The 26,271-nt window shown below is 39.2% G+C and overlaps 1 protein-coding gene across 1 annotated transcript; it reads left to right on the forward strand.

Moving 5' to 3' along the window:
* Window positions 1–1,151: 1,151 nt before the first annotated feature.
* Window positions 1,152–25,610, forward strand: LOC134617300 (collagen alpha-3(IV) chain-like). Its single transcript, XM_063462512.1, has 47 exons — window positions 1,152–1,223; window positions 2,587–2,640; window positions 3,344–3,433; window positions 4,398–4,442; window positions 4,537–4,581; window positions 4,677–4,739; window positions 4,903–4,956; window positions 5,135–5,161; window positions 7,761–7,838; window positions 8,498–8,551; window positions 8,651–8,716; window positions 10,536–10,580; window positions 10,669–10,722; window positions 11,086–11,164; window positions 11,328–11,363; window positions 11,470–11,640; window positions 12,067–12,156; window positions 12,361–12,444; window positions 12,572–12,642; window positions 12,732–12,920; window positions 13,087–13,258; window positions 13,344–13,433; window positions 13,569–13,676; window positions 13,830–13,924; window positions 14,209–14,359; window positions 14,486–14,596; window positions 14,859–15,023; window positions 15,201–15,290; window positions 15,496–15,630; window positions 15,814–15,912; window positions 16,008–16,106; window positions 20,270–20,409; window positions 20,542–20,668; window positions 20,752–20,832; window positions 21,005–21,103; window positions 21,302–21,349; window positions 21,725–21,907; window positions 22,063–22,193; window positions 22,436–22,508; window positions 22,778–22,852; window positions 22,933–23,058; window positions 23,161–23,256; window positions 24,239–24,448; window positions 24,569–24,746; window positions 24,852–24,966; window positions 25,065–25,237; window positions 25,508–25,610. Exons 1-47 carry the CDS (start codon window positions 1,152–1,154, stop codon window positions 25,608–25,610), a joined length of 4,740 nt encoding a protein of 1,579 aa, XP_063318582.1.
* The last annotated feature ends 661 nt before the right edge of the window (window positions 25,611–26,271 follow it).

Below are 26,271 nucleotides of genomic sequence, written 5' to 3' on the forward strand. Positions count from 1 at the left end.
AAGTGCTATATAAATAAATTGATTTGATTTGATTTTAGCAAATCTTTCCCACTCACTGTTATCAACTTGGTGTCCACTTAGTATTTGAAAGTGAAAGTATGTGCCTCTGTGCCTGCCTCAGAGCAGATCTTCTTTTTAATTCTAGTATACAAGCATACAGATGTTTGAATATTTGACTAAACAGGCCAGAAGTGTGCCTGTCTTCAAGTAAACACACTTACAAAGTTATTAATGTGAGTGTGATAGCTTAGGTTCAGTCAAAGAGGTCTGAGTGAAATCTAAAGATAGCAAGGGTTAAGGACTATTTTTTGATTCAGTCATAAAAATTAGCATTATTATCTGAATACTCTTACCAAAAAACTAACATGTGCCTCATATTGCTTTCTGCAAAAATATTGTTATTATTAAAAATATTGGAGTGAGACATACCAAAGAGCAAACAAAGTCCCAGGAGTAACTGAGGATTTCATCTCTCAAGTCCACTTCACAGCTGCTTGCTGGCCTCAGTGCTGCCACCTGTAGTGGATTAAAACAAAAGAATGAAACAGCAAAAACATCTGTTAGGCAAAGGGCACTTTGTATGAAAGTGAGAGATATAGTAGAAGATACAGAACAGACAGTTATGACCTTTAAAAAGTGGGAGCATGCAACTGATTAAGGATTTTTAAAAGACTAGTTCCACTATGCACAACAAGTATTCGCTACTCACCAAAATTCAGAGCCCGAAATGATTGTCATGAAGTTCATTTAGTTCTAGCCAAGTAGCTTAATCCCTAACTTGAGATTCCATCTTATCTCATGTCCTCATGTCAGTAAAAAACCAAAGTGAGAAACTTCCGCTGCAAGGACCAGTGAGAGTGAGATGAGAAGAAGCATTTTGACTGGGAATAAACACAACAGAAAGTTCAGACCGCCTCTCTATTCAAGGCCAAGTTAAACAACTTCCCCGGGCTGTACTGTCTAAAGTCATAAAGTCAGATAGGGAAACCTTGATTGAGGACTGCCGTCACGTAACATCACCCAAAGCACTGCGGTAGATGAGTGAAATTTGAAAGCCGGTTACAGAGGAGAGCACTCAAGGAGACACCTATCCCCCCTGGAGTGCCTGTGGTTATTCCCAAACTACTGATTTAAATACAGAGAGAAAAGCCATGGGAACGCCAACATTCATAATTCCTATAATCCTGTTGGCTGCAATGCTGGTGATGACTGATGGAAAAAAGGTAAGATCCTTCCTATTTCTCCTTATTAGCTTTATTGACTGTTTTAAATTAAGCTTTGCATGCACTGATAATCCATCACTGCACTGACTGTCTTTTTTTTTTAAAATATAAACACATGGGACATGGTCTCTTTTGTGGCTGACTCTGGATTAAAAAAATTGTGTTGCTTTCCTTCATGTCACCCTGCATAGACTGGGCTTGTTGTTGAGCTGTACTAACTTATTAATCGACATTGCTCGAGAGAAAACCACACAACAACTCAATTCTGTATCTAAATATAGTGTTTTTCTTTTCCTCTAAAAAAAATATAGGTTCAAGAATGACATTGAATATTTTTCTCAAACCTGTAGATCAGTAACTTCTTAAATAGTAATGCTGTATAGGACTCTCTTTTTCTCTTTTTGGTAACTCTGTGAGGACCTCAATGACTGTTTACTGGAAAAAAGCATCCTGAAACCTTTTTTTAAACATCTCCCAAAGAAATGTGATGCTTTTTTTTTTCAGCCTGTTTGCTGATGCACTCCATCGAGTAATGTGTACAGCACTCTTCAGTGTGCTATGTTGGTGGGCCTTTTTATAGTAGGTCATGGAAAAGTTTGATGTTGTTTCATGTGCAAAAAATAAACAAAAAAAAGCTGAAAAACTGAATTAATTATAGCTTAATGACCAATGTAATAAATTTCCAATAATTAGGTATAACGGTTTTATCATTGTAGCTGTTCTTGCTAAGCTGCTTTTGGCTCAAGGGTGGCCTAATATTTAGACTACAAACAACACTCTGTGCAGATTACTCTTTTTTATTACTTGTTTCCCCACTTTTTAAAGTCTGTTAGCTTCACTAAACCTTTTACACTGCTGACAAGCAAATACGTGTGCAGCTTTCTAATTAAAGGCCACCGTGTTCAATAGAGACTCAGGAGGGTATTAACACAGCAGAGTTAGAGATGTTATTAAGGCAAATTGCTTTAAAAGTGCTAATCCTCCACAAATTAGCCCCAAGTACAAGGAATGTCCCTCACTATACCAGCAACAAAAGTATGATTAAAGACTGCCTTGAGGAACTGTAGCCTGCAAAATCAGAATAGTCGAATTCAACAAAAAAGGAAAAAGATCTGCTTTTATACCAAAGCTACGGTGAAAAAACTGAGAAATCACCTATTTGTGCATTTTTTTTAAAAATAATGCAGTATGTGCAGCATTATGCAAAATGAAAATACTTTACAATCAGTAGGACAACTGACTTTGAGGAAGCAGCATTACATTACAAATATTTGACAATTTTTCAAAAACACAATTGTTTTTATTTTATTTTGCTTTTTTATTTTGTGCATTAGTGATTAAAAAAATGTAAACTTTCTTCAAGTGTGTGTGCAACGGAAGATCAAGGTGCCGCTGTGATGGAGTGAAAGGCAGCAGGGTAAGTGTCTAATTCACTGTCTGTGTCAAAAGACTCAGTTCATCCTCCTGCAGTTTACAGCTACTTATTTCTTCTTTTCACAAAACTTTTATTCTTTTTTATTTTTTTAATTTTCTCAAAGCAAGATTTGTACTTTCTGTAACTCTATGGTGTACACTCCACTAATTAAATCATTTTTCAAAGTAACAAATAATTTAATTATGAAACACATCTTAGAAGGAATATATGCAAATAGACACATTCGTCATAGAAATATAAAATTCTCTAGTCATTCATTACCCCCCTAAATGTAATGATGAAGTAAATTGTTTTCGTTTTTACTGTTGTAGACTGTACAGTTTTATCAAGCGTCAAGCATCCACAAATTAATAATAATTATATCTTGAATAAACAAAAGAAAATGGATGTATGGCTAAATATATCCTTTACGAAGGATATGGACAAATATTTCAGTGTGTTTACACACTAGGTTTGTTGCAGATATAAATATAGCAATTTCTCTCATTTTAACCACATACAGCTGATAAATGTACCAATACCAGTTTTAATTGGCAATATTTTCATAAGCATTCACAAAACAGCAGCTACGTATTTACTTATAAAGTGACAATACCAATGAAGCCGCTGTTTGTTTACTGGTTGCCACCTTATGTCCTTTCTTTCTGTGTCCTATCACTTTTCATTCATACATTCACACACACAGGGAGACAAAGGATTTCCAGGAAATCCAGGTTCCCCTGGGCCATCAGGACGTCCTGGACCAGATGGTCCCACTGGGCCGATGGGACTAAAGGTAAAACTTAAGCTCTCATTAAGTTTCCTGATATTAACACAGTTTGTAGTGTCAGTCTAAATTATATCTTATATTATTATACTTGATTATAATTCACAGTTTCTCATATGCCTACACATTTTTATTTGAACTTGTTAAATGATAGTTAAATGAAAGGAAAAATGAACACGAAATGTTGTAGTATAACTTCGGGTAGGTTCCTCCGGGAAATTCAGTAATTAAATAACAAAGTAACTAAGGACACCACATGATTTAACAGCCTGAAGAAAGAAGAAATCATTTTCTGTGTGACTTCATCAGTTGCTCACATCGCTCTGAAGGAACTTTGGCCCACTCTCCAACTAACACGATGCTTTAGTTCACTGAGGTTTGCAGGTATTAGTTTACGCACAGCTCTCTTAAGATCCTATCACAGCACTACTATACAGGTTGACTTCTGAGTTCTTGTTGACTGGACCATCACAACACTGATATACTGTGTCTGGTTTCACCAGTTGTGATTCTGAGCATTATGACCAAACATCTCCACTTTGGTCTTGTCTGTCATTGCTCGAGAAGTCTTGTGGTTTGTTCAGCTGTACTGTCATCTTATTTTTTGCTGTTTTCTCTCTCGTGGCCTTGTTTTTTTTTGTTTTTTTTTTTGGGGGGGGGGGTTTCTATGGTTTCTCTGAGCACTGTGCAGTGGGATTTGGGGGTAAATTCAGTTGGAACACTGTGTTAATATGCACTTAAATGCTCCAGACCAGCAAACTGCAGAATCTCTGCTTTTTAGAGGTGCTCGCACTCGCCGATGATAAGTTAATTTGATTTAGCAGCACTTGTGTACTTACCCTAATAAATACTATGGAGTCAGTAAGGGTGTACTTGTACTTCATAGTCGAATGAAACTTTTTTTTTTTACATGACTGTATGTGTTACTATACCATGCCATAGGGATTAAATAAAAGTTTGCCTACTATGACAGGGAAACACTGGGCATGATGGACCAGCAGGACCAAACGGCGATCCGGTAAAAAAAAAAAAAAAAAGTCTGTTTGTCTTTCAGTCAGTAACACCTACATGTATGTTAAAAATGACAGCTATTTTCGCTTCTGTCATTACAGGGACTTGAAGGCAAAGAGGGGTTTGCTGGGAGTCATGGCTTACCAGTGAGTTGTCTTGTTGTGTATACAAGTCTAATGTATGAATCACAGACATGCATATTCCTGCAGATCCTCATACATGGCTGTTGTGTTTTATATAGGGTGTCCCAGGCTTACAGGGGCCTCCGGGCCCCCCGGGAGCCCCAGGCTGCAATGGAACAGACGTATGAAAATATTGCATATTAGCTGTGGACCTATAATGCTTTGAACTTTTTTTTCAGGGTTAGGGTTGGGGTTTCTAATTTGAAAGAGCACATTTTTAAATGTATTATAGGTTAAAGAGATTGTAATTTCACTGCATGTTCTCAACGCATTACTTTCCAGAAGGGGGAAGATGGACCTCCCGGTATACATGGGACCTTTGGCCCTGATGGACTGCCAGTAAGAACACAACAAGACCATTTTTTTTTTTTTTTGGGGGGGGGGGGTTGTTTTGTTTTTATTCTGTTTTTCTACACTTCTCAGCGACTCTGGTATCATATTTCATTGCATCATCCTTAAAATTACCCAAATTAACTACTGATAAATAAATGTTTGAGTATTTGTTTTTACTCCACAGGGTCCACCGGGTCAGCCTGGACCTAAGGTAATGATAAGCCGCTTCATGGCCTTGTGCTAAATTCTTTTTGTACCAGGGAAAGATGTGTCTGCAGAATTGCTCAGCAATGGCTGTCATTCAAGAAGCTTAAGAGCAAGATCCTGCATCATAAAAAAAAATCATGATGTTGAAGTTGCCCTCTCTGTTGTCTCTAGATCTCTGAACTCATTTTTACCTCAGCTCTTTGGCTATTGGCGAAGGCGGTCGCACTTTTCTCCTCTCCTCTCTCCCTTATCTTCCCTGCTTAGCCTCTTGTGTCCTTGTCTAGTCTTGTGTATTTTTGTATTACTTTTCCCTGGAACACTCTCTCACAGTCTGTTCTCTAAAACCTAAAAGAGGAATTATGGATTTGATCAACTGGTCCCTGAATGCAATTGACACCCCTTTCTCAACGAGAAGTCTGGGCTCAGGTGAGCCTGAGTGTCCTGGAGGTACTTTCCCTGCCAGATACACGATGGATGGGTGGCATAACTGGAGGGTCGTGTGCCTGGCGGGACTGTCGATCGAAGACGCTGAAGATATCTACCTATTCGGAACCATGATAACAGGGTTCTTGCTGATCGGAGCTGGCTTGGCCCTGGCTTATCGAAGATTAAAGAAAGCGGAATCGGCTGTTCAAAACCCCACAAGGCTGCCTGCTGTGGTCTCAAGGCTGGAACTGAACAAAAACACCCTGATAACAGACTGTGCTTAGTATGTTTCTTCCTATTCTATGCAAGGCCACCTGGGTTGGCTGGAAGACTGTTTACTTAGCCTGGCAGGGCGAAGGACACTGTCTCAGCTGAACTCTGGACACACACACACATACACATACACTGATACACACTCATCCCCCCTCCCTTTCCAAACGCCTTCGATGCTTGTCCCCTCCCGGAGAAGATGGCGGTCAACTGGACCAGCGCAGACATGCACACCGGCTCTCTCTTACCCTTTACCCGCCCCTGTTGCTTGTCTTGTGTTTCTATGGTGTATTGATAGTCATGTGCTTTTTGTGCTGAGGTGTTTTTTTTTTCTGTTATCAAACTGTTCTCCCATTAGGAGCTCAGTCTGAGTGGAGTTTTTTTTTTTCTCCTCCTCTCACCTCATGTTATGTATTTTCGTTGTTTTTTCCTATCAGCCTACCTCTCTGACATGTCTCCCCAATGTGTTGTTTGTGTAAGTTTGGTCAGAAGGTTCCTTTGTAAGTGCGCATGCGCCATTAGCGTGCTGCCTGCTGTAACCTATAATTTCCTTCGGGATTAATAAAGTATTCTGATTCTGATTCTGATACCTAATCCATCTGTGGCCACTAATTTCCAGATTTCTCTTTGTTTATTTGTTTTTCTTTTCATCTGTAAAGTTATCCTTACCAATGTAAATATTACAATTAGAAAGCTAATTGTTTGGGTAAGAACTACTGGGAACTGTTCATGTTTATTTGAACGCACAAGAATGCTAGAAAATGTGTTACTAGTGTTTAAAAGAACTGACCCTCTAAAAGCATCAGAAACCTACAAGCTCTGTGTGTGTATGTGTACCCCTATATGTGTTCCTGTGTTGTGATATTTAACATTTACCAGTCTTCAAATCACATTTCATGTGATGGTGGCTGAACAAAATTGTGTCAAAAGCATGCATCCACGCCATCAGGGAAAAAAGGGGGATTCTCAAAGCTCTGACACAAATTCTGAGTTTGAGGAATTTCAGAGGAAGCACTGACTTTTAACCAGTTCGAAATATGTGCGTTATGTCTGGGTTAGGGTACACAACACATTACCAAGGTTGATAAAAACCTTTTAAAAGTGACAGTCAAAGTCTACAGATGCCAGTTACTAACAAGATTTATTAACCGCAACTATAAAGTATTTTTACATTTTTGATGCGTCGTTTTCATAGGGTGAATCTTGGATACCAGGCAGTTCACAACCAGGGCCCCGTGGACCACCTGGGAGGGATGGACAGCCGGTAACATTTTAGACTGCTCTTTTAATAAATAAATCCTGTCAGTCAGGCACACATATATATTTATTTTTGAATAGTTATGTTTATTTTATATTGAAAGCACAGTTTCCTTGAATTTCAGGGAGATCCAGGTTTACCTGGATACAAAGGACAACCTGGTGAACCTGGACCAAGGGGATCTGTTGTAAGGAAAACTTTTTCTGAGATTTTTGTGGATGACATGTTTTTGTGTGATGTTTGACGTTAAGTGTGTAAGTTCTTTATGAACAGGGCTTTCCTGGACATCGAGGGCCTCCAGGACCAAAGGTAATGCTGTTAAAATTAAATTTGCATATGTGTGTACAGGTTTGTACACACTTTTGACCAGTTGATCAAATGTGTGTACCACATAACTATTCATGTAAACTTTCTGATGAAAGCAAATATGTATAAAATCTGCTTGTTTATGCAAAAAAGTTACAAATGCCTGTATAAACTTTTATTTTAGGGTCAGGAAGGCATTAGTGGTTCCCCAGGACCTCAAGGCCCTAAGGTAGTTTCTTTTTCACTATTATTGTGGCAGCATTGTATCATAATTCATGCCGACAGTTGTGTATATTATGTCTTGTTTTTTTCATTGAGGGTAATTTTAATTTTTATGTTGCAGGGGAGAATAGGCCCACCAGGTCCACCTGGACCAAAAGGTCGGATCAAGGAGCTTGTCTTAGGGGGTTTCGTGTTAGAGGTACAGCAATAGTTTCATATAACACCCTTCAACAAAATCGTCATCGCCTTTCTAGTTTTGGAAAATGACCCAACGATTTCTCACATCACACTGTTCACTCTGCAGCGACTGGGCTGAATATTTTCCTACTTTTGCAGTGGCTGATTGAACAGTAACCTGCACTAACCTGCTCATTTCAATCAACAGAACAAAAAGACAAAATTCCTTAACTAATGGGAAGAGATGAAAGAAGGCAAAGAAAAAACATTATTTAAAAATAATCTTGAAGGGCATATGTTTCCAATGTGCAAATAGTGACACTATGAGAAAAAATCACAGGCGTCACCAGAACTGTTTGGCCCAAAGCATTTCAAGGCAACTGGGTAAGTAGTCAAAACATGCTGCTGTGTTTGGGACCAAAGAGATGAAATTTCTAATTCCTTTCTAAAATGATTAACTAGCAAACTTACAAAAAGGATGAGGCAAAATGAAAAACAAATAAAGCATAGTAAATACAGATATAATATTTAAAAATACAATTTAAAAATTTAAAAATACAATTCTAAACATTTGGTCCCTGAACTGCTCTTTCCACGTCCTGCCACTCTAATACAGAAATATTGTCATTGAAATTATCAGAACATAACTTCAGTTGTTTTTATTTTTTAATTCTTAATTAGGGGATAAAAGGAGACAAGGGAGATATAGGAGAAAAGGGCTGCAAAGGTTCAATGGTAAGTACATAATTAAAATTCAAGACAATTGAATACATTCACCAATTTTAAAATGAGAAAAACTTTCTGATTCTTGTCCTTATTTTAATCTGTTTCCAGGGAGAACCTGGTTATGGACAATATATTAAAGGCGCAAAAGGAGAAAGAGGATTACCAGGTCCAGAGGTAAGACACAGCATCCCATTACCACTCAGTTTTTCCATTTGACTGTGTGTGTGAACATATGGCATTTGGTTAATCAATTTATTGTGCCTGGTATTCCACATTTCTCACACATCCCTCTATTTTTTCATTCCTTCCCTTTGCACCAAAGGGTTACCAGCACCAGTATGAATAGCACGAAAAAGAGGCTGAGCAGCAGAGGGCAGTGATGCAACATCAAACTCAATGCGATTTGCCATTTAGGACGAGAGAAAAGACTGTCATTGGTTATCTACATTATAGTAATCACTTCATCAAAATTATTTTTGCTAAAACAACAGCAACCAACAACAAACATAATTATGTTGCATAGTTTTATTATTAGCCCTTTGAAGCTCTCTGTTTAGGCCATCCCAGTTCAGGGACAACAGCAGCTGTCATGGTCTCCGTGCCTGCCCGGCCGGCCCCACAAGGCTACATTTGCTGTTTTGGTTCTCTCTCTCTCTCTCTCTCTCTCTCTTTCCCTCTCTGCCTGGGCGGAGCTCATTGTGGGCTCCGCCCTTGGCCCACACACCTGACAACAATTACCTGTCATCACCGGGAGCACTATTTGAGGCTGGAACACAGATCCTCTCGTCGCTGGATGATTGTACTACTGACACTTTCCTCCCCGGACCTGTGACCTCCCTGCCGTGTGAACGTGTGTGAGTGTGGGCAAGAAGACGTGAGCGAGTGTGAGAGAGCTACCCTGTGATTCCCTGGAGTTTTGGATCCCCTTCACTGTATATACTGTGCACTGGTGTTGTAAATAAACTGTTCTTTGGAGACATCTACCGCTCTGCGCTTGAGTCCCTACAACCTGATTGTGACAGCAGCGTCTCTAAATCAAAGAAAAGGATCATTCTACATATTTTTGTGTGTGTCTTCAGACTGAGGGGGGCACAGCATTGCTTAAAAGGGTCCTCAAAAAGCTCCAACCCTGATATGATCACATTCTCCTTTCATATATATTAGAAGTCACTGCTTCAAAGACCACATATGTGTCTTTGAATAAGAAATTTTAATGTGAATTGAATTCCTGTTTAAGATTTTTTTTTATTTTTATATATTTATTTGAAGGCCTATTTTACCTATTTTTATTTTAGAATAAAATAGAATAGCTGTTAATTGTCATTGTACAACGAAATTATGGGTGCTCCATGGCAACTGTGCAGGGTGAAAAATATATAAATAGTAAAGACAGCAGGAATAAATTGCAAACAAAAGACAGTTGGGAGGAATATATACAAAACAAGAGAAAGGCACACATTGGAGGGCAAAGTGCTTGGAAGCAGTGCAAAAGGATTTGGTCTGAGTATAGAGTCCATATGTGAGTGGCCTGAGTGATGGGGGTTACTCAGGACATGACTCAGATTGGTGAGGTGGGTAGGAAGGGATGGGGTGTGGGGGGATAGTGTTTGTTAACGGTCTGAAAGCCCTACAGAAAGAACCTGTTAGTGAGTCTGGAGGTGTGGGACCTGATTAACCTGAGGCGCCAACCACAGGTCAGCAGGTCAAACAAGTTGTGGGCGGGGTGCAAGGGGTCGCCTGTAATGGCTAAGGTTTTTCTGAGACACAAGGATCTGGCAATGGCCTCCAGAGGTGGCAGAGGGCAACCAATGATTTTTTGAGGAACATGAAGATTAACATGAAGATCACAAAGATTTGGCATTTTACAGTCTAAAAACTGTATTTTTGAGACCTAAGTAAAAAATTACTGAGAAAATAAATAAAAACATGTACTTCATCCTGAAAAACTCAAGCTTATATGAATCTTCATGCTTATCCTTAATTGTCCTTACAGGGAAAGCCGGGCAAGGATGGTGATCCTGGACCAGGTGGATTTCTGGTACTGTTCTGCTATGCTTAATAAATAAATATATATATATATATGAGTATATATATGTGGCTGTTGAATGCAACATATTTCTGTTTAGGGAAGACCTGGCCCCAGAGGGGATCCAGGATATCCAGGAGTGCCAGGAGCGCCGGTCAGTTATCCTTTCTTCTTACTAATTATTCAGATTCATTAAATTCTTTAAAATTTGCATTTATACATTAAAGTATTAAATCAAATCAGTAAAGGTGGTGTAGTACCAAAGCAAAATCTCTTGAAGGGCTAATAATGTTTTGCATGACACTTTGTTTGCATCCTCTATATAGGGTGAAAAGGGAAATAGGGGTCCGCCTGGCCCAAGTGGAGATGTGAGTTTATGACAGTTTTCTACTTTACAATCCTTATATGGTGGGAAAAATGCTACATTAGTCTTTGTTATGGCTACAGAATTAATTTCTATGGATTTTATTTGAATCCATCACTTGTTCTAAAATGTCCAGTGCCATTTTGTTTACAGACATATGTGACTGAGCCAATCAAAGGATACATGGGAGATCCTGGTCCTCAGGGCCCACCTGGACTTCCTGGGCCTCGAGGTGCATAATACTCTATAATATACAAACTAATGAAGAAGATATACAACAGAATAGCAAATCCTAAAGTCAAAGCCTGCAGTCATGAGCCGATGAAAAAAATCCCTGCTTTATTGTAGCCGACTTGCCCATACAGTAATAACACATGTGACTATTCTTTTCTCAGGTATTGCGGGCTTTCCTGGACCACGAGGACCTCCAGGTGTGAAGAAAGAATTTGAAAGAGAATAACATGCTTTGTACTTTCATCCACACGTTAAGCTTATTTTGTAAAGCTTGCTCATGGCCTCTCACTTTACCCTGCACAGGATTAGGTATTGATGTGCCTGGCCTACGTGGTCCCAAGGGCTTTCCAGGCCTAAAAGGTGATCCTGGGGAGCCTGGGGGTGATTATATCGGACCTCCGGGTCCAGATGGAGAGCCTGGTGACCAAGGACCTCCTGGAGATCAGGGCCCACCTGGAATCCCTGAAGACAGAAGTATGCAAAAATGTTCCCCCCCAAATCCTCCAAATACTATAACTTCAAATGCTAACAATAAACCTACTGCAAGATGTCATGTCACAATCGGCTGGGGGTGAGTGGATGAAGACAGGACAAAAACATACTGTGGAAGAGACAAAACAACAAATAATTAAATGCTCAATCTCTATCATGCTTAACAAAACAAATAAATAAACAAATAACTTTGAAAGTTTACCTTTTTATTTCTAGAATTGTAACATGTATTTTGTGGACCAGTGACAGTCATTGAACAGAGTGGATATGGATTTTTAAACTCTTAGATATAGGCTAAATAACTATAGTGAAGGATATTAATAACATACTACTGCAATAATTATACAGATATTTAGAGGAAATTTTTTGAAAGTGTAATTAGGAAACTAAGTTTGTTGTCGTTTGTAGCTAACAGAGTTACCAAGGGTCTGCCAGGAATTAAAGGAGTGAATGGATTGCCTGGACTCATGGGATACGATGGGTTGTTTGGAATGAAAGGTTGGATTGTTTTTAAAGCCTTCTTTTTTAATTTTTTAAACCATTGTAGTTAGTATTTATTATTTATTTCAAACTTGTTATGACTTACTTTTACTAGCAGACTACTGTATTGTGTGCAGTTGTCATCAAGGCCTTTGAATCTCATATATAAAATAATATTGTGCAATAATTGAGATTTTAAAAAAATTTTGTTTCTTTGTACAGGACAAAAGGGGGATCCCTGTTATGAGTGTACTGGATCAGGATTTCCAGGACCACCAGGTCCCCGGGGTGAAACTGGCCCTCCTGGTAACAAGCACTGCATAACAGATGAATTTTATTCTATCTGACTTGCGCATTCAAATGCACTTTTACTGGTAGTGATGGAAAGCAAATAATATTTAAAACTAGAATGTGCACTATTTCTGCTGCTCAGGCTTCAATCAGCCTCAAGGTGATAAAGGTGATCCCGGTTTCCCAGGATCTAAAGGCTTACCAGGAAGACCTGTAAGAAAACATGTCTTGAAATTTTTGCTTTGTTGTTGTTTTGTTTTTCTTTACCTATGTAAACACTTAATATTAATTCTTTTCCAAAGGGTCCAATTGGTGAAGCAGGTTTTCCAGGTCGAAAAGGAGAGAAGGGAGAGTCATATTCCTTTGGTGCTCCTGGGCCAAAGGGAGAAAAAGGGGACCAGGGACAGCTTGGGAGGCCTGGGGATCCGGGTTTACCTGGGCTTCCAGGATTGCCAGGTCGCAAAGGCAATCCAGGGCCTCCAGGGGATCCGGTGAGAAATTGTTGACAAATCTGAGTTTTACATGACATCTTTTTGCCTGGTGCAATTCCACATCTCAGGTGTCACATTTGATGCTTCAGAGGTTTTAACATGTACAGGAGCAAAACAAAAAATTATTTTAGTCATAGCTAGAACAAGTATTCTGCCCACTCTCTAGTATTTCTTCTCTGGTGAAACGGGAGGCCGTGGAGTCCAAGGCCCACCAGGCCCTTTAGGCAGACCAGGACCAGACGGCTACTCTGGGCCAGTGGGTTATGGACCTGCTGGGCCTCCAGGAATGAAAGGAGATAATGGGGTACCTGGCTTTCCAGGGCTGCCAGGAATTCCAGGTTATATTATATACTGATTAATGTAAAATGTAATAAAAACTTAAATATAGTAAAATACTAACATACATTCTCTCCTTTATTGCAGGAGAAAAGGGGGAACCTGGAGTCATATACAGTAAAGGACTTCCTGGCCCACCTGGATTGAAAGGTTGGCCAGGTTCACCTGGAAGCCCAGGTAAGTACTGCATGTGGATATGTTGTATGGATGCATAACTCAATAGGTGGATGAATAATTGGATGGATGGAAAACAATGGCTAAATTATAATAGCAGAAGAGAAACATATTTTATATCACCAAAACAAATGTCAGGTCATCCAGGGGCTCCAGGTCTTCTAGGACCACCAGGTATACCAGGCCAGAAAGGAGAACGTGGCCCATTGTCATTTCCTGGAATGCCAGGGAAACAAGGACAGAAAGGTAGGCTCTGTGAATTTATGCAGAAAAAATTTGCATATTTGCAAACACATAAAATATTTCCTAGATATGAGATTACTTTGATTGTCTCAAAAGGAAATGAGGACTAGTCACATAGATGATTTATGTGTTTACTGATAAGTATGTATTTTTCAGGTGACAAGGGCCAACCAGGTTTCCCAGGCCCTCCAGGTAGAGGTTCCCCAGGTCAGCCAGGCCGAGAAGGCCCTCCTGGTCCTCCAGGACCAAAGGTTAGAAACAAAGTTGATACAACAGACATCTTCATATAGCAAAAAAAAAACAAAAAAAACTGGCCCCTCAAATGATTGCTTCCTTCATGTTATGTAAGTTCTTTGTGAAGGGAGATCAGGGAATGACAAAAAAATGAGAAAATGCAGCATTTTTTTTTTCATAATCAAAGGCTTGGAACATTACCAAACACTACCAAACATTATACCTTGCAATATAATTCTGGAAGCAGATTAAGTAGTGAATGCAAACATATAAATGATGTCCTCTATTTTTCTAATAACAGGGTGATAGCAACCTTGGACACCCTGGGCCTCCAGGCTTCCCAGGGCTTCCAGGTGAAGATGGAGATCCAGGGCCTGCAGGTGATCCTGGGAATCCTGGCTTACCTGGATATCCAGGTCTAACTGGCAGTCCTGGTTTTCCAGGAGAAAAGGGTACTGATGACTAAACTGACTATTGACTAAAATCAAAACTGTACTCTTCATAAGCACATAATAAGGCACAAACTTGCAACAATATTGATCTGTTTGCTACATTGATTGTGTTATTGATTTGTGCAGGAGTAAAGGGTTCTGAAGGGCTTCCAGGGCTACCTGGTAGCAAAGAATCATGTAAAGGCTTGCCTGGGCCAAGTGGAGAACCAGGACCAAGTGGTTATGAAGGACCTCAAGGTTAGTCTATGCTAGACTTGTGTGGTGTATTTGGTGTTAGCCCTGAAAGAACATTACAGACAGATAAAAACAGGTAAAAGCTTAGTAATACCAATCTGGATATAAAATTAGTGCAGTTATGGCGTTAACGTCATTTTAACGAGATTAACGCTGACAGGACTAATATTTTTATATATTATATTTCCTTTGCTCCTCACCTTTCTATATATATATATATATGTATGTGTGTGTGTATGTATATATACATACACATATATTTTAGGACCTAATGGCTTTCCTGGTGAGAAGGGAAATCAAGGTTTGCCTGGGTTTGGTCTTCCTGGCCCTGCTGGTGAACCTGGGTTCCCTGGGCCATCAAGACCAGGTTCACAAGGACATCATGGACAAAAAGGAATCAAAGGACAAAATGGCCTACCTGGTCAACCAGGTACAGTATTCCTTATCTGATAGACCATTCATATTTAAATTCATCAATGTGGAATAGTTATCATAGTAGTTAAATCAGAGTTTTTCACTTAATGTGATGTTGAAAATACCAAAATTACTTTATGAGTTTTTACAATGTATCGATTTTTATCAAAATATTCAACTTCACTTTTGTTAGGACCCAGAGGAGACCCTGGACCAGATGGATTGCCATCGGGATATGGACCAGATGGGTTGCCTGGAATTGTAGGTCCACCAGGTCAAAGAGGTAAACACAAATGCAACACAAACACACGCGCGCGTGCACACACACACACAATGCATATAATATACACAAACAATAAATATAAAAAACAAAGTTAAGTCATGTCAGATCTGAAACAATATGATAGTTTTTGCCTCTGTGACAGTGATTTATGAAAAACTGATTTATATAAAACTGATGAAGTTAGAGCTACCATGGCTATTTACAGGTGACCCTGGCCCAGATGGGCCTAGAGGTCCTCCAGGCCCCCCAGGTATGAATGGAGACCAAGGTCCCAAAGGTGCCCCAGGAGCTCCATCACCACAAAATTATACTGTGAACTCAGGGGACCCTGGTCCACCAGGTACACTTTCCAGTAAAGTCTTGTTCAAAAAATGTCCTTTTACAGTCTTTAATGTTTCTGAGATTTTTTATTTATATATATATTTATTTATTTATTTATTTTACAAAGGATCCACATTATATTAGGACAGGGCATTGAGTAGGATATGGTAATAATATTTTAACACTAACTGTATTGCATAAGGTAACCATGGACTGGCTGGTCCAAGTGGAGATCCTGGCAGAAATGGATCAAAAGGGTGGAGAGGAAAAGTGGGAGCACCAGGGGATCCTGGACCAAGAGGTCTGAAATAAGCTAAACATTCACAGTGACTAGTTATTATTTCCGTTTGTAAATCTGCCAAACTGTATTTATGCTGTGTGCCTGTATGTCCCCAGGCTCACCAGGTGGTCCAGGGTTGGATGGATTATTAACATCACCAGGGTTTAAAGGACATCCTGGAGCTCCAGGAGATGCAGGGCTGAGGGGGCCTCCAGGTAAGTACTGCATTTTACTTCAAGCTGAAGTTAAATAAAGAAAAATTAAGAATATTTTGGTCATCATGCTCGTGAATGCTCAGTGATCACTGTGCAGAATAATTTATTGTACGATTTCTACTACTGAAAAAAAAATAAAACCTTAAACTTAAAAATTTAACATGTACAAAACTTCATGTTTTAAAATCCTTTTAATAAAAAAAGATTAATAAATTACCTTTTCAGTGTGCAGTTTTTATGTAGTGAGAAAACTACAAGCATCTTCCAAGTTGCATGCCCGTTACAATAACAATAATAATGATAATAATAATGTTACATCTTTTTTGCACACGCTCTTTTCTACTCTGTAATATTCTTGTCAGTATTCTTGATATTTATTTATAATCACCTCTTTTAATTCTTGATATTTATAATTGAGTGATTTGTAAATATTAGTGCTATTTCTTAAATTTGTAAAATCTGTAACATATTTTATTGATTAATTAGTCTGTTACTGTTACTGTCTTGGAGCAGCTGTAACCCACATAATTTCCTTAGGGATTAATAAAGTATTCTGATTCTGAATAAGATGACAAGGGCCAATTTTATAGTGTATAATAATAATAATAATAATAATAATAATAATAATATATTGTTAAAGAAATAATTGAAAAGCAAAATGTCCTGGTAATTTTCTACCAGGGGCTCCAAACTATTTTCTACAAACAAGACACCTGATAAACAAAAAATGTAACCGCATTTAAATTTAACGATATTCGCACATTTAACATTATCCAGAGATTAGATTAAGCTAGAATCAATGCCTTGTGGCTGTTGTGTCTCAACCAAACAGTTCAGTTGCAATTTACATCCATGACTGTCCACTCATGATACAGTATACATATGTAGTCAGTTTTGGCCAAAATCTCACCTTTCGTTACCAAATTGCATTCAGTTCATCAGTGAATCCAAGTGAACTTTTGTTCTAGATTAACACTGCAGGGTCTTTACCTTACCATACAAGGTAAAGATTGATTGACTATTAATGGTGCTATATGAATAAAACTGACCAGATTTAAAGACGGTATGCCACATACTTGAAATGACCTGCTCAGCATTACATAAATCACAATTTCAGCAACTGTTAGAATTAAGACAGTTACAGGGAAAATGTGTCTGTCTGCAAATATTAACTAAACCTTTCTATGTGCTACAACATGGACATAATAATAAATGTGCTGAGGTGAAACTAAACTTTCAATAATCTTACCACTGTAGTCTGTTAACCAGCAAATCAGTCTAGCCAGCTGGTCAGCTAGCTAAAAGTCTATACCTTAGCAACCCAAATCAGAAGCCCTTTCTCAATTCTCAAGTACACGAGTCCGTACCAGATTCTCGCTAAGTCCGGACTTTGTAAGTTCGCACAGGAATCCGGATTTAGCAAGAACGCGAGTACGGACTTGCGATTTGTACAATTGGAACACCAACATACTTGATGATCTGGAGTTTTTACTGCCATCCGCACTTAATTTAACTGTGATTAATTTGTTATGAAGTTTAACTTTAATCTCAGCCAAACCGATTTACTCATGAACAAATAAAACACTGAAATAAAGCAAACATTAAGATTTAGAAGTTATCTAAGTGAATTATATATCATGTTTAATCTGAGTAGCGAACTCTCTCTATTAATAAAAATAGTATACATGTATGCCTGAATAAAAAAAAACCAGGTGAGATGTTAGAACACTGTTAGTTTTATTTTAGTAGACACTTAAAAATTATAACAGACAGCTGCCCAGGTTTGGAAGAGAACTGAACAAATATTTAAAATATAATATGATCATTTTTGGAGCAGCCTTCAGAATCTCCACGTTTTTACATGTTTTTGTTCCCGGTGAAAATGTTTCTTCTTGAATTAAAATATTTTTAATGTTAGGTTTAATTCAGAGTCAGCTAATCTCAGCCAAACTGATTTACTCAGGAACAAATAAAACTAAAATATAAACCAAACATTAACATTTAGAAGTTATCTAAGAGACTTATAGATCATGTTTAACCTGAGTAGTGAAAGACCGCGGGGGGTTTGAAAACAATGTGCCAGGAGTCCGCTGTTCTCGTCGGGCACCAGTGAGCCTTGACCTCCTGGTCTGCTATCGAGCTGGTGGGTAACAGACGTCTCTGAAAATGTCGGAGCACTTTTGCGAATATGTGGTGTCTTGATAAACTGAGCAGATATTTGAAGTTTACACAGCTACATTCTCACCTGAAAATATGTTAAAAGTTTATTTTGTGATGCAAAAAGAGTAATATTTAAAAGTTTTTAGCCGTGCTTCTCCACCATTGCCGCGTTTGAGTTTTGGACGAAAAGCATTCTGGGATATTTAGCTGTACCAAGTCCACACAAGTCACCACGGATGCATGCTTGATAAAACGGGCGGAGCGAGAACACATTCGGGAACTTTTCGCGTTCTCGGCTTGATGTGTACTTTAGTTGTGTCCCAAAACCTAGGCCGCAACCTTCACAGGCCACATTTGTAGACCGATTACGTCACAGCTGTGTGGCGAAGGCTGTCCCAATTCGAAGGCTGCTCCAAATGCAGCTGACAAATGTGTCCTTCATTTCCCCGAATTTGAAGGATGGGTCGGGTGTATCCTTCATGGCCCAACCTATCCCAGAATTCATAGCGCGGCCCAGCCAATTCCAGTTTCCAACAGTGGCGGCAGCTATTTAGTTTTAATATTACTCTTATTACTCTTTCTAGGTCACGAAATAAACTTTTAAGATATTTTCAGGCAAGAATGTAGCTGTGTAAACTTCAAATATCTGCTCGGTTTACTAAGACATCACATATTTGCAAAAGTGCTCCGATGTTTTTGGAGACATCTGTTACCCACCAGATCGATAGCTAGCCAGGGGTTCAAGGGTCACTAGAGCCGGCGAGAACAGCGGACTCCCGGCACATTGTTTTTTAAACCCCCCACTACTCAGGTTAAACATGATATATAAGTCACTTAGGTAACTTAGGTAATTTTATTGTTTGGCTTTTTTCAGTGTTTTATTTGTTCCTGAGTAAATCGGTTTGGCTGAGATTAAAACTATTAGATTAGATTAGATTAGATTAGATTAGATTAAATAAAACTTGGGTGGGTTCCTCCGGGGTTTTCACCCAGCTGAATGAACGTCAAACAGAAAACTGATTAAACAGGAGTGTGAGATGGTCGAGAATTTACTCCAGTGTCCTGTTATATTGTAGATAGCAAGGAGCAGACGGCTGAGTTTATAAACTCCACCGAGACAGCAGTGGCGCAAATCTGAAGGCTAGACCGTCCCATTTCACAGCCGCTCACTTCCAGCATTCTCGGTCTTCGAAGGACCCGGCCCACGTAGATCGCGAAGGCCGGGTCCTCCGAAAGATGGGGCCTAAGTTTTGGGACACAGCTTTTGAATTGGTACTTGTTCTCTGACTGATGACTTATCACAAGTCCACAAGAACCCAGGTACGCACAAGTACTCATATTGAGACAGGCCCAGAGGCAACTGTTAGCATCTGGTCACAGCAGACATCAGTTAACAAATAAATTAACTATTATTTCTCAATAAAAACATGTAAACTTTTTAAAAAAAACATTTTTAATATTTTAACATATTAAAAATGTTTTAACATTTTTTAATAAAAAAACAAAACAAAAAAATGTATAAGCTTTAATATGTACCACAGAAATATGAAAGCAGTTTCTTTAGCTCTAGAGTTCAACATCCAAATGAAGCCTGTCAGTGTACTGGCTGCCCTCCCTCTTACTTTTCCCAAGTTTTGGGTTTCTTGCTCCTACAATACATTGTAGTAATTAAGAAGTACGGAAACACATCTGCGGATAATGAATACGGAAAATCCATTCACATCTATACAGAACAATGCATTGTATTTTTACTGATTTTTTTTTTTTACAGTGTAGGGCCCTCTTCAGATTGTGAATCGAATGTTGACACTAACAATGAGAGCTGAATCATTTTGTTTTAGAATATTACTGCATGCACCTTAAACTATTGTGAATTAGAACCTTGAGCTCTAAGAGACATCTCAATAATAGTATAACATTTGAATTATTTTTTAATGTCATTATTATAAATATGATGGTAGTATAGTTATTAGAAAGTGTTACTAGCAATTTAATCCTGCCAGGGCCAAAGGGAATAAAAGGAGATCGAGGAATACCGGGAAAACCAGGGCGAGATGGTGATCAGGGTAAAACTGGTTTCAAAGGAGCTACTGGGGAACCAAAGTACAATGGACATGGACCACCTGGACCAGCAGGCCAAAAGGTAGAATTTAAATGTCTCTGATGCAGTAGAGCAGACTCCAGTAAATAAATACAAATGTGTATATTATTTGAAACAAATGTGTTCATCAATAGGTTCTTTATCCCTTTTTCATTATTTCCTTCATGTCCTCAGGGTGAACCGGGATTGACTAATACTAATTTGATGAAGGGTCAGAAAGGACAACCTGGAATTGCAGGAACAGAGGGTTTACCAGGAATTTTTGGACTCAAGGGGGACCCAGGACCTACTGGACTAAATGGTGTGTACAACTGATAAAATATTAGACAGCTTTAACGCTCTACCTCTCTACCCAACTCTCTCTCTTCACTCTTTCTGTCTCAGGTCCCTCAGGGTCTCAAGGGCCAGAAGGGTCAGATGGCCCTCCAGGTAGCAAAGGGCAACGCGGACCTATTGGACCACAAGGCAAAATCCTTTTAATTGCAACTATATAAAGAAACTTTTTTCACCACATATTTTTGAAGTGCAACCCATTGTCTCATTCCAGGATTAATTCGAAATGATCAAATAGTACTTTCACTTTTTATTTATACTTTAAGTTTAATCGAGTGTACTTTTTAAAATGTGTTTGCCTCAGGTAATGTGGGTCCAACAGGAAATAGAGGATTTCCAGGTCCGAAAGGCAGCCAGGGCTTGGATGGGATTCCTGGCCCAGCCGGGCAGAAAGGGGAGACTAGTAAGTCAAATACTGCATAAAAAATGTTTGTATGGTTCTTTGAGGTCATGTATAATCCTGTGTAATTATGTATTTATGTATGCTTTTTTCTTTTGTCTAAAATTAAAAAGGCCTGTAGAATAGCTATCTCTTTCATAGCTAATGGTACCCCTGAATGGTACAGGCAAATTCATCTGTCCTTATATTGCTCTTCTGCAGTCTTGATAGAAGGGAGTCCTGGGAAGCGTGGTGACCCTGGTCAGCCAGGTGAGTCACATACCAGTCACATTACCCTCTAAAGGAGCTGGGGAGTGGGGGTTATGCAGTAGGGTGAGGGTCCAGTGTTTCGATTTGTTTTTTTTTTTTGTTTTTTTTTCTTCTTATTTTAGATAATCTTGGAAAAACATTGAATACATTGAACCAGACCCAGAGACCCGATGTACTTACAGTATAATCCGCCTGCTGGAAGTTAAATAATGAGAGATACATATAGCAACCAACAAAGCACTCATCAGTTGATGTATTTATATGTAATATCAAACAATAAAATATACTAAAGCCCTGTTCCATTACATTAAATTATGCATCACTACTAAAATAATTCCTTACTGATTCAGACTAATTGTTCTTTCCATTCTGTAGGTCCTCCTGGAAATCCTGGCCTCCCTGGGTTGTCTGTTACAGGGATTCCTGGACTAACAGGAGACAAAGGAATTCCAGGTCCACATGGCATCCCTGGCCAAAGAGGGTCACCTGGAAGAGAAGGGGCATGTCTTCCTGGGTATAAAGGAGACCCTGGCGAACCTGGATATCCTGGGAGGAAAGGTTAGAATCTACTCGATAAGTCGTAGGTCCAGATGATGATTTCAGTTTATGTAATTTGGTCACTGTATGGAAGTTCTTACATGCCTATTTCACTAGACCACGCATCCTCAATTACTTTTATCTCCATAATCAGTGCCTTTCTAATCTCAATGTAGGCTACCCTGGCCCACCTGGTCCTCCAGGTACAGCAGTGCCTGGGTTAAAAGGAGACAGAGGGGACCCAGGTCTTCCAGGAAGCCAGGGTAATCCAGGGGAACCAGGAAATCCAGGCCCACAAGGACCAGCTGTACGTTTTTTACAGTAATTTACTTCTGACAAATGCCTAGAGAAAGTAGACATGAGTTTTTGATTAAAATGGAGAGTTCTTAGCGAAAGATGTGTTTTACAGTTGAGGTAATCTTTCATCAAGCCTTCCTGTAGCATTCTTCACACTGTACTAAAACTAATATTTTGTATAGAATGGCAAGTCTTCAAACTCTAACTGCAATATTTAGAGTCTGATCTTTCTATTTCCATTTGCCCCCCCAGGGTGCAATAGGCAGACCTGGAGTCCCAGGGCTAAGGGGTGACCCAGGTCCTCCAGGATTCCCAGGACCCGCTGGTAATCTATGTTGAAGAGTAACAACGAAAGTCTAAATTTCCCATACTGGAAAGCTTCTTAAGTGCTTTCAGTATGAAGATGCTGCCTCATGAACTGACAGTTTCAGATAAAAGGAGACCAAGTCTGCAGCAATTTTCTCACAATACATTTGAAACACACATCATGCAGAGAAAAATAAGACTTATCAGGGTACATTTTATGTTTTGTGATATATGCTGGAATTCATGCAGCAATATAAAAAGATAATCCCATAAATTTTTTTTCTTAAGGTAAAATTGGAGAGCCTGGGTACATCCCTGGCCCTCCTGGTCAGCCAGGGGCCCAAGGTATTCCTGGACCACCAGGTGAGTCAATACTTGATAAGCTAAGCATTACATATATCTGGGGAAATAGCTTTCTAATTGCTCCTGCTGTGTACCTAAAGGGCGTAAAGGTGAGGCAACATTTAGAAAAGTGATACATGAACCAGGAGCTCAAGGCTCTCCTGGTGCTCCTGGCACATGCGGACCTCCAGGAAGAACTGGTCCACCAGGACCACCAGGCCCACCAGGTTAATACTTTTAGAGTTAATCCTTGTTGCATGTGTTATTTTTCCCTGTGTAATATGTGATATTCAAATTATAAATTTTGCTAATGAACATTTCATTTCCAGGCCAGCGTGGTATCAAAGGAATGCAGGGTTTCAGCCCACCTGGTCTGCCTGGATTTACAGGCTACAAAGGAAATAAAGGAAGAGCAGGGCTGCCAGGTGTGTTTAAGGCTACATCCACACGTACACGGGTATTTCTGAAAACAGCTTTTTCGTTTGGACCTTTCGTCCACACGTAAACAGCCTTTTGGATCACTAGGGTGGAGATTTTTGAAAACTCCAGTTTTTGCGTATACGTGTTATCAAGGAAATTTGAGATTTAGTCGTGCAACGTCAAAGGTGTGCGCCTTTTTTGATGTCACGCTGTGCAATATGTTATTGTTTACATGAGATGAATTTCTACAATGGCAGATATAGACAAAATACACTTGCTGTTAATCTTACTATCTGCAGTTACTGTCCTACATTTAAAAAAGACTGCTTTTATGCACCATCCATCTTTATTTACTCTTTCCCTCCCAGGCTTCTAGACTTCTGATTGGCCAAGACTTCTATGCTGTTAGGATTATATTGCCACCTGTTGCTCTGGCATGTGCTTGACAGCATTTGACTTTGTTTTTTGCGTTTACATATGGATGGGATTTTTATTTTTTTTAAACGAAAATGGAAAGTCTCCATTTACAAAAATACTTGTGTACGTGTGGCTAAATGTTTGGGTTAAACTGTGTGTTTGTGTATATTCGAATAATACATTAGAAATTAAAAAACACTTGAAAACATGTAATTTTCCAAGTATCTCAGTAGAATGTGAAGTGTTAAATGTATGCAAATGATTGGAATTGCCTTTCAAATAGCTGGACACATCACAACCTGAAAAACAATAAAAGTTCTGGTATTGGCAGTGCTCCTGCTTCTCAGTTGTGCATTACATTGTGTGGATAAGAAAAAAGAAAAAATAAGGAAAAAATAATGATGCCCTCTCAGTGAAGTTATCTGCCAGTGGACATTAAAACAGGTCCTCGGTGCATCAGTGGCAGGTAGTAGTGACTATAGAACACCCCCAACAGATTCCAAAAATATCCTTGAACAAAACTGCCCACATGACATAATTTCATTGCATATTATGTTCTTCACTCTGCAGGTCCCGATGGCAGACCTGGAACTCCAGGTCGTAAGGGTCCTGCAGGTTTGCCCGGCAGAACCGGTCCAAGTTATGCTGACAGTTTCCTGATAGTCAGGCACAGTCAGAGCATCCACCCCCCCGAATGTCCTCGTGGCACTAGCTTCATCTACAGTGGTTACTCTTTCCTCTTCATCAATGGATATAAAAGAACTCATGGGCAGGACCTTGGTAAGAGCATGGAAAACACCGCACCCAGAAGTTGTATGTGCATATATAAGATGCATCTTTGCATCATTAAAAAAAGAAATAAAATCTGCATATTTACCAGTGTTTTAAACTGTCTCTCAGGCACCATGGGGAGCTGTCTGCCTCGTTTCTCTACAATGCCTTTCCTGTTCTGTGACACTGAAAATGCCTGCCGCTATGCTTCTCGTAATGACTATTCATACTGGTTGTCCACTGACACTCCCATGCCTATGAACATGGTTTCCATATCAGGAGAAATGCTGAAATCCTACATTAGCAGGTGGGATAAGATTGTGTATTTAGTGTGATCACCATTAACTGAAATTGCCACCTACATCTACCCTCTAACCTTATGTGGAATAAAATAATATGGATACCTGTTTAGGTGCTCAGTGTGCGAAACCACCTCCAATGTCATAGCCATCCACAGTCAGAGGACTCTCATACCTGAATGTCCTAGAGGTTGGGAATCACTGTGGACTGGGTACTCTTTCATCATGGTAAAGAAATCAGTGTTTTGTTCATTTTTACTATTTTTAAAATTTGAATTTAGAGATCTTGTTTCTCTAAGTGATTCTGTTCTTACTGTCTGTTACAGCAAACAGGTGCTGGAGCAGAGGGATCCTCGCAGCCCCTGATTTCTCCTGGCTCGTGTCTGGAAAATTTCCGCCAAGTGCCCTTTATAGAGTGTCACGGCAGGGGGACGTGTAACTACTATCCTGATTCCTATAGCTACTGGCTGGCCTCCCTCGACCCCAACAACATGTTCGGGTGAACTGTTCACTTCTCTGTTAAAGGAGACATAATTCTGTAGTTTTCAGTTAAATATTCAAGGAATCGTTCATCTTTCATTTCTCTTTTGTCCAATGCTGTTTAGAGGTTTCCCAACTCAAAACATTGCTGTCTTGTGATTTGGCAACTTGTATCAAATTTAAAAAATTGACATTACCTAAGCCAGTATACAGCTGTACACAAAACTCTACTTTTAATTTGTTAATTTATCTGTAATTATTATTGTCTCTGTATGTTGTTCTCCTACAGTAAACCCATACCTCAGACAGTGAAGGGACCTTTCCTAGAAAGCATCATCAGCCGCTGCCGAGTCTGCAGAAAACCAGGGCATCAAAGTGAAGGGTCAAGGTGAAGAGATAAATAGTCTGTTTCTCACTTCATTATGTTCATATTGGGCTCATAAGCAGAGGCTAAACTAAGATTTGTCTGGTGGAGGGCCCTATGATTTGTCAAAGAATTACTTTGCAGTAAGTTGTATAATCATTTGCATTTTTAGTGCTCATAGTCTGTGATCAGCCAAGCCTGAAATCTGAGGTTTACTGAGCTGTCATTGTTGTTTCCCAACCTGTAGATAATATAAATCTGGTATAATAGGTGAAACATCCTCAGCTTCAATTAAATATACCCTTGATATAACTTAGAAGTGACCCTGGACACCACAGCCTGCTGTGCCCAAGCCTAATATAGTCCTTTAATGTCAACCGTACCACGGTTCTGCAGATTAACCAGTTTAATCTGCACTACACTACAATAAACTGCCTAGGACTGTCATACAACAGAAACATGTAAAAGAGTACATAACATGTTTAAATTAAATTAATTGAAGTTCTTACCTTTGAAAATAATCTTCCTCTCCTGTCTGGTTTTTGCTACGTCCATTTCTGTGTGAAGTTATTACGTTAAGGCTTTTTTTGTCCTGGAAAATACACCAACTTTACATTCAGCTAGCAAACAGATTCAGATTTACACTGCACAGAAACGGTTTGTTTGTTTTCCTGATATTTGTTGAGCTG

Source organism: Pelmatolapia mariae, linkage group LG18 (assembly GCF_036321145.2).
Source record: "Pelmatolapia mariae isolate MD_Pm_ZW linkage group LG18, Pm_UMD_F_2, whole genome shotgun sequence".
Taxonomy (NCBI): Eukaryota; Metazoa; Chordata; class Actinopteri; order Cichliformes; family Cichlidae; genus Pelmatolapia; species Pelmatolapia mariae.

What these genes read in the sequence shown, in the direction of transcription:
- LOC134617300 (XM_063462512.1), top strand. Translation starts at nt 1,152, where the DNA reads ATGGGAACGCCAACATTCATAATTCCTATAATCCTGTTGGCTGCAATG. An exon ending in CAGGACCAAACGGCGATCCG is followed by an intron (nt 4,443 to 4,536) that starts GTAAAAAAAAAA and finishes CTGTCATTACAG; the next exon opens with GGACTTGAAGGCAAAGAGGG. An exon ending in CTGAAATCCTACATTAGCAG is followed by an intron (nt 24,747 to 24,851) that starts GTGGGATAAGAT and finishes ATACCTGTTTAG; the next exon opens with GTGCTCAGTGTGCGAAACCA.